The 11,829-nt window shown below is 41.2% G+C and overlaps 1 protein-coding gene and 1 long non-coding RNA gene across 2 annotated transcripts; both read right to left on the bottom strand.

Moving 5' to 3' along the window:
- Window positions 1-982: 982 nt before the first annotated feature.
- LOC310951006 (uncharacterized protein) lies at window positions 983-8,685 on the bottom strand (the record flags this gene model as incomplete). Its single annotated transcript, XM_083919066.1, has 4 exons — window positions 983-1,146; window positions 7,033-7,079; window positions 7,769-7,950; window positions 8,559-8,685. 4 exons carry the CDS (start codon window positions 8,683-8,685, stop codon window positions 1,140-1,142), a joined length of 363 nt encoding a protein of 120 aa, XP_083775192.1. The 3' UTR covers window positions 983-1,139.
- A 769-nt stretch (window positions 8,686-9,454) lies between these two features.
- LOC310950305 lies at window positions 9,455-10,829 on the bottom strand. The gene is made up of 3 exons (XR_014593286.1): window positions 10,733-10,829; window positions 9,813-9,939; window positions 9,455-9,575 (listed from the first exon to the last, which is right to left on the bottom strand). It is a non-coding gene; the product is annotated as an uncharacterized lncRNA (long non-coding RNA).
- Window positions 10,830-11,829: the final 1,000 nt, after the last annotated feature.

Below are 11,829 nucleotides of genomic sequence, written 5' to 3'. Positions count from 1 at the left end.
TAAAATATATTACATAAAGATGCTGTTTTTTATTATTATTTTGCCATGTGGTTTTTAAAAAATAAAAATAAAACCAAAGTATATTTTCTGAAATAAGATGTCAGCTGTGTTGCACTTGTACACTGTTCATTTCTCTTTAAAAATCAGTATTTACAAACTCATATTACGTTTATGCTAAATTCTAGTGGAGATGTTTGGATAAATAAAGAATAAATCAAGCTGGACTTTGAGGAAAGCTGTATGAAACGATGAACAGCACATCTAGAATATTTCCATTTGGTGGAATGGAGGAATCTCCATTTAGTATTTTAGTATTATTATTATTGGTTCACTGCTCTGTCAAAATCACTACATATCTGCACTATATTTACTGCTGAATCCTCAGTGCGAATTATGCTGTATGCACTATATAGTGTCTTTACAAATCCCCACAATGGAACAAAAATGTAGGGTAGACTAATTTTTATGTGATAGTAACAGTGACACTACACCTACACCAGCGATGATGCATAATAATGATTCATAACTGACTCAAGTATTAAATTAATAATTAATAGTATTTACTCACTAAAGAGTGAACTGTTGAGTGTTTATTAACAAGCTGTGATAAGTAATAAGTGAAATCAACGATCAACTTCAATAAAGAGCTTGAAACAGAGATTATTTTAAAAAAGTAGTTAAACATTTTTGACAAAAAGTAAGCTACACAAGTCAGGCAAAGTAAAAAAATACACACAATAACCAAGAATTAAAATGGTGTGGTTTGCCAAATGTGTGGAAATAGTCTCAGTTTAAATGAGGTAAATATGCAAAGCTTTTTTATTGCAAATTCTCATTGAAAGGATTCACATTTATACAGACTTTTTACAATTTCCCTTGAGGCTAAAAAAAAGTTTGCTTATCTTACAAAAAAACAACAGCACATAAATACACAATGGCAATTAGAGATCTAACAAAACAATAACAATTAAAACCAGCATGAGAGAACATAAATTCATGGTCAGGAGTAAAAGCACGAATTGATTTGCTGTGTAAGAACCCGTCTCTCACTTGGAGAACTCTCCCACTCATCAAATCACCAAGCTCCATGGCTGTTGATAAGAAAGAGGGGAAACTGGAGACTTTGTCCACATGAAATGTCAGTATCTGCAAGAAGCACAAATACATTGCACATTTTTGCACTTAAATATGTTCAAGACAGCTGAATGAGTAAGTGGAGGTGCTTAACAAAGAAGTATTCTTAAACAAAAAAAAATGTTTTTCCAATGGACCTGAAACCACTGACTTTTTGTCTCAGATATTAATTCAATGATTTTCCACTGAAGGCCATTTAGCACATTTAACACATGCCCCCCATTAAAGTGGCAATAAATAACTTTTCTGTTTCAACTCATTATGAAGATTGCACAATGTAATAACTATAGAACAACGACCCCACCAATGTTTAGACTGGTTCTCTAGAAGTCTTTCGCTATGCAATTCTGTCTGCCACAAAGCACGATCTCCTGGGAAAATGACACCTCACTTTACGGAGCAAAGAATAGTGTTTGAGTGTAGTCTGTACTTATGAAGGTAATAAAACAATAACACTGGGGCTTTGTAGTCTAAACCATAGTCTGAATCAAGACGGCAGACTATTTTACCTTCCACATTGTCAGCAGCAACACATTACAGCTTCACTACTTCATCTTACCTTTCACAATAAAAGCCAATGACATATAACGTTCCTAACAATATGAACAAGTAACTGATCGATACAGTTTTTCCAACAGCCGAAGTGGGGGGGATCCTGTCTGTTTCCACTTTGATAAAAAAGTGTTACAAAAAATGTTTAAATGAATGGCTGAAGCTCATTTCCATGCGTGGCTCCACCCACACACAATGTCAGGATCCTTAATGAAACGTCCCTTGTTCGAATGTGCGAGGGAGCGTGAATACGTGAGTTGTTCACTGAGCTGATAATCACAAGTCACACAGTGTGAATCCTGCATCAGGAAGTCAGATTGTCCAACCGTCTGCAATGATTTTCTGTTTATACTTTGTTGATACTTAATGTGTTTTTTCAAAATAAATTGCTTATACTTTTTTTTTAAAAACTCTTATTTAAAAAAACATTGGAAAACAGTTTGAAAAGGAAGCAAATTCTGCGAATCGCTAGTGTTTTACAATAACTACAAAAAACCTGGTGTCAAATCGATTCATTCTGAGTGCAGTTTTTCCTCTGTAAACGATACACACCAACATCAATACATAATGTCAGGCCTTAATTTCAAGTTTCACAGCTGAAGCGGGTCATAATAGGAAATGGACTCATGCCTTTATGTGTAACTTAGTTTAACATGTGCTGGCCATTAATAAACACACTGACCTGTGATTTTGACTGATAAAATATATCATATGGACAGAAGTATAATGAACGTATTTGACTTACTTATTTAAAGCCCCAATATGTAGAAATATCACATAATCATGGGAACTTCTGCCTGAATTATTTCGATGGCAAGTTTTTGTTGAAAAAGTGCAGCAGCGTCCATTGCCATCTCCTTTTCTTTTAGAGCCACCAAAGTTCGTTTTTTTGTTTTAATCCTACACGCAAAGGGTTTTCTGAGCGGAAATTAGCAACGTACTGACACCTACAACATTTAATCACTCTTCTATTTAACCTCCCAAAAATCATCTTATGAGCAAGCTAATAGCACCTGATGTCCTCCTAAAATTTTCGGACATTTCAACAGTATCCATGATATACAGTCCTTTATCATACAATATGATGGCCATCTTAACAGTCATGGTCAAACCACATGACCGGTATTTACTGAGATGTTTCTTTATGTGTCTGTTGTTCACCCGTCGCACCATAGACATATATCTCTATTTCTACAAACGAATCATCCACAATGAAATAAGCATGTCACCTGTCATCAGTGGGCCCCTCCGCACTCTTTTGTGCGCCTAGTGAAGCGTAAACAAAAACTGTTAATGGTACGTTCAGGGGAAGGGGTGAAAAAATGTAATAGGTTCACATTTTTTTCCATTTCTGTCTTATAACAATACTCGCATGCCCATATGTACATCATGACATGTTTTGCTAAATTGAATAATTGCTCCTGTTCATACTGGCCATTAAGAGAACCATTCTGATGGGGGACAAAATCCACAGTACAAAAATGCAATCTGAAGATTATTTGAAGTTAATGAGGCTTCAACAATCTGAATTCAATAAACCAAGTGGGTAACTTTCATGGTTAACGCCTATGATGTACAAAAATCCACCCCCTTTTGGTTCCCTGGACAGTGTTTTCTTGCTGATCCACGGCAGATGGAAATTAACACAAGGACAAAGTTTCACAATAAAAAAGACCAACTTTGGAAAAGATTTACACTTGATTTGACTTTACTTGTCTCAGATCTTGTAATGGTCATTATGAACACGAGGAACAATTATAGCTCTTAAAACCTGTTTTAAAAAAAAATTACTTTTTGGACTGTTTTGCCTTTATGAGAGACACAGCTGATGGCAGACAGGAAAGGGGAAGAGGGATGACATGCAGCACAGGGCCACGGCCCAGGTCGCTGCGGTAAAGACTCAGGCTTTTTAGGACATGGGTCCTCTACAATATCAGGTGCACTACTGTTTTAAGACAGACTGGAAAATGTGAACCTGTCCTTTTATTCTGGTGACGATTTAAAGTGAGAAACCCTTATGTCTTTTATGTTATCAATCTAGACCAGGGGTGTCAAACATACCCACCAAATGGGCCAATGTGGCCTACTGGAAGATTTTGTAAGGTGTGAAAATTGCAGGGCAGTCAATAATTTTAATTATTTTAATATTCCTCTTTTCCCACTGGAAGAGCTCCAATGGGAAAATATTTTGCTAATAAGAGTATCAGGACCTATGATATGCTATTATAGTGCAGCCTAGTCGCCAGAATAAAAGAAATGTATGAAATGTATTTGATACCCTTTTACGTCTGTAAGAGACGTACCAGGCTTTCAAATTACTGCAGAGTTAAAACATCTGCATTAATATTACACGTTCAGAGCAAGTGCTCCAGAAGTTAGGTGAAGTAGTATAACAAGCTTTAAACGCTTAGGGAAGAAGTCGGGGTGAACGGTTATAAACACACCAGACTTTCACCCAGGAGAACACGGGTCGTGTCAAAGTGAAGGTCAAAGTGAAACTTAATGATATATAACAGAATAAACTATTTTATCCCAAACCATTATCTTTCCTACATCTAATCATGTAGTTTTGTTGCCTAAACCAAAGTCATAGTTTTGCAGAGTAGGGAATGAGAGCAGGTTTCAGCAGTTAAGAAATGAGAGAGAGAGTCAATGAACCTGTGGTTTGCAGAAACGTACAATGCCAACATCTTATTCTGGAGATTGGGTTGAGATACCACGGGCTTACATACAGGCCACAAGCTATCAAGCGTAGGCTGCTGTTCTTTGTCACGGTCAATTTCTTTGTCAAAAAGGAGAAAAGTGTCGGGTTTTTATAGAAAAATGGACTAGTTTCTATTTCTTCACAGAGGTAAAGGGGACACCAGTGTGCTTGGTGTGTTAAAAGCACCTTCCTGTGCTTAAGAAATAATATAGTTGAAAACGTAGACATATTGATGAAACTGAAATTATTTCAGGATTTTGATCATCTGTTTTGTAAACAGACTGTTTATTAATTGTGGATATTTCAGAATAATCTTGTACATCTTTACATTAAAACAAATTTGGAGGTGTTATTATTTATCGATTATTTTGCAATGGTCTTTACTGGTCCTGCCAACTTGAGATCAAATCTGGCTGTATGTGCACCATATACTAAAAAGGGTTTGACAGGCCTGGACAGATTATTCCTGTTTAAATGAAATGGCAGGACTGTATTGTAACATGACTGCCAAAGACTTGCCAAAAAGCCCCAGAACAATGCCATGTACCTGTATGCATGACAGCTTTTTCAAGGTAAGCTACTGAAAGCTGCACCGCAGACTGACTCAAGTGACATCTATGTGGTTTGATAAAATCAGTGCCTTCTCCATGTGAACATAACTTTAAAAAAAAAAAAAAAAGCTAGAGACGGTAAGCCTCCGCAAATAGCGGCTTTTCACTATATACAACATGTCGTTCATCCTGCTGTGTCCTGTAATTGTTTATTTACAGACGAATCTGCCATTCGCTCTGGCAGATACGTCTGGCCCCCCTCCTGTTCACACAGATTTCCAGACGGCCAGATTCTGAGCCGGCCAATCACAGCTCTTTATCTCATGCATGGCGGGTTTAAGACGCTTGAATGTAGTTAATGAATATAACCGGCGATCTTGTCCAGCGCAACTTTACAGCCTCACAAAACTTAGATCAAACCATCAAACAGTGCTGATCAAATATGAATCAAGATTCTGTTACTGTACTGCCTATTTCTCGCCTAAAATGTTTTCGGAAACACTGTAAAATATGAAAAAATTGCACATTTTAGTGCGCTGTTTAGCTGTAATTTGACAGTAAGTTTGCAACTGGACTGCCACTTTTTTCCTGCCTCAAAACCGGACAAAGCGCCACCTCAAACCTACGGGTGTTGCATTGCGCTTCATCGTTGCGTTGCTCTGAGTGGTTGTGGGTCGATCTCATTCCGTCCAGAAGCATTCGGGTGTGCGCTGTTGATAACGCCACTTGGAACAAAATGAAAATGAACGAGTACTAGACCATGAGTATTATACTTCTATGCATTTGTGAATTAGTTTGGCTAGCGGTGCTTATGAACAGTATCCAATGGCTTTTTGCTAATTGTCTTCGACATCGAAGCTCAATATAGTGAATAGTGAACCTGTGAACGTTTTCAGACGTAGCTCAGGTGTTGGTTAGCGCTTCAGAGGGATTCTAGGGCTGGTCCTGGTCTTAATGGCTGAGGTAGTAGACTTGGTCTGGTTAAGGCCCTTTGTAGAGCCCTTGGAAGTGCTAGAATAGCTACTGACAGGTGCCGTGTCCTTTGTCGAGTCCTCCGTGGTTCCCTTGGAAGTGTCTTTTGCAGCACCTTTAGAATTATGAATAGAGTAACTGCTGGCTGGTAAAGTACACTTAGTAATGTCCTTGCTAGTACCTTTGTTAGTACCCTTAGTAGTGTGCTTGGCAGAATAACTGGCTGGTGGGTCAGTGTGTGTGTGTGTAGATGTCACTGAGTTGATAGCAGCTTTAGAGTCAGTAGTCCTGGTAATTAGCTTAGTAATTGTGGATGCCGCGGGCTGATTTCTCTGCAGCCTTTTTTCTCTCACGTGTCTGCATATGACCTCACTGACGGGACTGAGGTCATAGTTTGTGATGATGTCAGTGAAGGTGACCCCTTCTTGGGGGGGCTCCAGAGCGGAGACGCTGGTCAAACTTAACTTTCCAACACTGACCTCTTCCTGTAGGTCTTCACTAATACAACTGCCCCTCTCTAGTCTCGTCTCTCCAACGTGGCAACACCTGTCTTGTCTGGGTTCTTCATCGTGGCTACCGGTGATTTTACCCAAATGACTCACGTATTCCTCTTTAACATCTTCATCACAGTCTGCCTCGCTCTGTGGGATCTCACCGATATGGCAGTCGCTCTCCAGTGAGACGTCCCTGTGGTTGTATTGCAATGTAATGCCCTTCTTTGATGAGCTGTTGTCTGATGGAACCAGATTCAGAGGGGTAGGGCTGGTGTCTGGCGGGAGGCCCCTCCTTCTTCTGGACAACCTCTTGACCCCGGGGTTGTCACTTAGGGGTCTGTCCACTGAGCCGTTAGACAGTGGTATTTGAGCTGGAGTCCTGCTTGTTTGTCTTCCTGAGTTCTTGAGATTACTCAAAGTCTTGGGGTTGCTATAGTAGTTAGAGACTGTTCGGTGGTGGGGAGGAAGGGGCTGATTGTGAGGCAGCTGGTGTTTGCTAAGCTGGGAGAGGTGTTTGTTGTTGGCTTCGTGGGGTCTTGGTTTACAGGTATTGCTAGGCTTTGCGCAGGGCCTGGGGGAGCGTCTGCCGCCCACCCCTGTGCTAGGCTTTAAGGTAGGAACTGACCTGACACGGGAGGCTTGTTGTTCAGAGAGTCCAGTCACCATGGCAACCTGCAACAGAAAGAAGTGAATATAGGTCGTGTTAACAGGGTTGGGGAGTAATGTTCTTACGCATTTAAGCATCTGTATTCCATTACTGTTTAAACTGGTGGTATTCTGAATACAGTTAATGTCTTTAATAATAGATGACTTGAACGGATTACTTTAGTTCCTCTGCCAAGGTGGTTGTGTTTTTCATTTAGTTTGTCTGTTTGTCAGCAGGATTACAGAAAAACTCCTGGCCAAGTTTTCATGAAAGTAATCCAAAGAATTAACAATCCTCTAATCTAATGGATTCTGTTGCAAATTATATTTAAGAGCTCTATAACAGCTCTAAAACAGCCGTGTAACAAGTGTCACTGTTTTATAAACGTTTGTGATTACCAACATAATATTTTCTATATCCGTGACAAACGTACCTGCTGCCGGTTTTGCACTACCAATCTACAGTTGTTGTAAGTAACGCACCAAGAAACAGCAATGAGCAAACTAAAGCTATATATAGCCTTTAAGAAATTACCAGAAAAGAGGCTAAAACTCAATTTATGCAAAATGCAATTATTGGCTTTATTGAATTAAAGAGAACAACCTGAATATTTTGTATATGTAGTCAGTGTGAATTCAATCTTGATAATACCGCTGATAAAACCAGACAGAGATCCATGCAGAGAGGATGATCAGACCTTGTTAGTCCTCCTGACCTGTAGGGAGAGCTGGCGAGGTCTCAGGAGGTGTGTCTCAGCTCCGTCTCTCCTCCTCTGCTGTTCCTCCTCTCTCCTCTCCCTCTCCCTCCTCCTCTGCGCCCGGGCAGTAAGAGGGCCGACGGAGCTGACCGCTGCGGAGCCTCCGGGTCTCCCTCTCAGAGACCTGGAGTCTCGCTGCGCTGTAGGATAGCAAGGATACCGCGACACAATTTATTTAATGAAGGGAAAAAAAACATGAGTAAATCTTGACAAATGGACCTTCCTTTTTATTCAAAGTTGCCTTAAATCATTAGAGCAGAAACGCAAGAAGGCAAACTGGGAGCTACACACAAACCGATTTCACGCGTTGTTGCGTCTAAAAGGATACACATCTCATTGTCTGTGCTTGCTCTGATTAGCTCTATATCGCTCTCTAGAGGACGGACTTTTGTTACCTCCATAAGAGCATATGCATTAGAGCCAGGTTGAATATTTTCCCCAAGATTCGACTTTAATAGACTTTACACTGTATTGTCCCCAAGGGGACAATTAAATCTTTTCCACTTCACAGTACAGATTTATGGACAGCACATCGACAGATTTGACAGATGTACGAGACATACAGACAAATATATATAGAGTGGAGCTGCAGTGTTATTTTTTGCGCGTTGTCATTTGCATTCACCTACATTCATTTTACTGCCTTTAGAGTATTGAAAGAAATAATGCCCTCACAAAAGACTGATGTGACTTTATTTAAGTAAATAAATCCCCTCTGACATTCAGAGACAGGTCAGTGGATGAGTACCTGTTGTTCTACTGAATATGCTTGTTTTCTTCCCCTCAGCTACAGTCCTGTGATTGGTGGAAAGGCAGGAAGTGAGATGCTGGTTGCCAGCTGGAACCTTCGCTCGTCCACCCGCTAAGAAAGCCATGTTGCTAGGCAACGCTGCCGAACCTGAAGTGAAAGAGGAAATGCCTTGATTTATTCTGGAGGAGATACAGTACGGCCACCACAAAGAACTGTGAGATTCCCTTGAAGCTCAGTGTTTGGGTTTTTTTGTACCATAAAAAAAAAAAAAAAGGTACAGTCACACATGCGTGAACGAAGGCGAGTGACCATTACCTGTGGAGGTGATACCAGCTGGTTAGATACAGAAAACAATCGATGTCTCCTCCATCTTGGCTCGCTCGGAAAACTACAGCCAGGTGGGGTCAACCGCGCATGCTGCTCTGCTGTTGGTTGAGGCTGCAGCTTCACCGGTCAAACTTCACCAAAATTTGAACAAAACGCAAATTTGCTTCGCGACTGGATGCAAATGTTTTGACCCCCCTTGCATAGAAGGGAAGTGAATAGGAGGGGAATGTGCACGTGTGTGACTGTACCCTTATTCGGCTGCCTGGAGACAGAAATGGGTGAAAAGCATTTTTTCACTGAGCATTCAAAAGCCGAAGCTGTTTGAGAGCTTTAAACAGGAGCCGAGACTCTCCACACATATATGATGAATTCATACAGTGCATCGGCCTTCCTTTGGCATACACTGAACAGTTCTCGTACACGCACACCTGTATGTGATATGATGATGTGGAGCTGACATCTTGGCACAGAATCTGTGGTTCATCTACAGCCCTTGCGTGGGCTTGAAGCTTACCTCTGAGACAAAGAAAAGACAAGAAGTCCTCAGTCTTGGGTCGGCATCTGGTCAGACAGGTGACCAAGGCCAGGTTGTGGGTGTGGTTATTTCGTGCTGGTGTCATCAAAACTGATGGTCCTGGAGAGCTGGGAGGGGACTGTGCAAACTTCCTCTGCGCTTGCAGCCTTGGTCTACACACACACACACACACATTAGTTTATTAGGTACACATTTAAAAATGACCAGTCTGACACAACAACCCTGCAATAAATCCTTCAGGTTGTATTTTATTTATTCAATTTAAAGAGACCATGTGCAATATTAAACATCAATGTTACTGTTTTTTTTATTTTATCCCAAAGCTCATTTTCCTTCGGCAGGTCACAATTAAACATCCACATGCAAAAACACACACTAGAGCAGCTGACCTCTTGTTGGCAGGGTCGTCCTTGTGGCGATGGATGCTGGCAGGGCGGCGCTGTAGAGGGCGTGTCTTTAAGGACGAGCTCCTGCTCAGGAAGGACGGACACTGGCTGGTGCCGTTAACCAGGAATCCTTAAGAGAACAGTTAGAACTTTAGTTACTAACATGAAGCAGTTTCATTACTTTTCGAGATGATCTGCAATGTCATATAAATCAAAGCAAGGTAAACCAAACTAAAACTCAAACAGTAAATGTTTGTATTACAATAAATGTTAAAGGGATGGTTAGTTCTTTTTGAAGTGTGGTTATATGAGGTACTTATCCAACTTATCCAAAGTCAGTGTGTGGACTATCAAAAACCAAACTGGAGGTGTGCCGACCGCCATCTACTGTAGGTAACACACTGACTATGGATTAGTACCTGATACAACCACACTTAAAAAAACCTGAACCTGAAAATGATTTGTGTGTGTCTGGTGGTAAACCGGCTGCTGGTCACAGCTAAAACATGCAACAAATATAAAATCTGTCTTTCACGGAAACTTCAAAAGAAATAAAAAAAAAAGAATGTGCATCTACATTTGCTACAGCCCCAAACCCCAAACTGAAGGTGAATGGTAAAAATTAAATAAAGCTTGCATTGTAAACCTCCCCCACAGCGTACAGACGCGCCTCCTGCTTCAACTTTGACATACTCCACTAAATATATAATTCACAGTTTTCCTGTGCACTGTGGAATTCTTAGTGACATTCACTTTTTCAGATAAATAGAAGACTATCCACCAACCTGTCTCAATGTCTGTTTTTGATCTCAACAATATACTTAGTGAGTACAATGCTACTCATAGTGATGGATAAAACTGGATAATGAGCTTCAACAGATGTGACAGAGACAGGAGAGAAGAAGAGCATCGCTGGTACTGACCGCTGGGGCTTGTGGGAGTGTGTGACCGCAGGGTCCTGGCCGGGACAGGAGGGCTCAGCGGTGTCTGTGTGTTTCCAGGAGTGCAGGTGTTTTTCACTGAGTGTTTGTGCTGACTAGCGTGTGTGTGTTTTGCAGCTTCTGTGCATTTTGTGTTCAGCAGCGACAGCTTGTCCCGTGTTTTATGTGAGCGTAGCGTCCTGGTTGACGCAGAATTCCTCTGGGGAGTGCGTGTATTTTCTTGTGGGTGTGTATGCTGTACGGTGTGTGTAATTTCCCCTGCACACATTTTTGATTGTGTCTGCATGTTCCTTGATGTGTGAGCACATTTATTTTTTGGCGTGTGCGACTCCTGAGACGACTTCGTTTTTTGCCGTTTGATGGTATGTTCATGAGGGCGTAGGTGTTTTGAATTCTGTTTGTTTTTCTGCGTATGCACAGTCGATGGTCTGTGTGCAACTCTTTGTTGTGGCGTGTGCGCACTTGGCCTTGTGCGTGTGTTTTTCTGAGTGAGTGTTTTAGGTAGTGTCCGTGTCTTTCGCTGAGCTTGTAAGAGTGTATTTTTTGCCGTGCGTTTACATGCGCGTGCGTGTATGTGCGAGTGTTTGTGTGAGGCGCGGTGCGTGTCTCTGAATTCCCTGAGGGAGAGGAAAAGAACTTTGCGGACCAGACGTTCTTCACACCACGGCATCCCGTCACTGATGTCCTGCAGAGTCACAGACACAAACACCCATCAGCTTTGCTCACACTACTGGCTGACGGTTATTTCTCCTCTAATCACAGGAACTACAGCAAACACTAGACATGATCAAACTACAGTAAAAAGTCAAAAGGAAAACATTTAAACAATTTGAAAATGAAGGAGAGAAGTGGAGGTTTATACTATCTACAGAGTTGATATTTGGTGTCACTGTTTGCAAGTATACACATGCCTCACTGGGGAGTGCTGATAATAAACTAAAGGCCACAGCTAAAATAGAAATATACTTAAAACTTTCTAAAATGGCACTAACACATAACACAAGTGTGTGTGTGCGTGCGTGCGTGCGTGCGTGCGTGCGTGCGTGCGTGCGTGCGTGCGTGCGTGCGTGCGTGCGTGC

Source organism: Echiichthys vipera (genome assembly GCF_963691815.1).
Source record: "Echiichthys vipera genome assembly, chromosome: 8".
In the NCBI taxonomy this organism is placed as follows: domain Eukaryota; kingdom Metazoa; phylum Chordata; class Actinopteri; order Perciformes; family Trachinidae; genus Echiichthys; species Echiichthys vipera.
The sequence above is the reverse complement of the archived record's forward strand: the minus strand, read 5'-3'. Positions and strand labels throughout refer to the sequence as shown.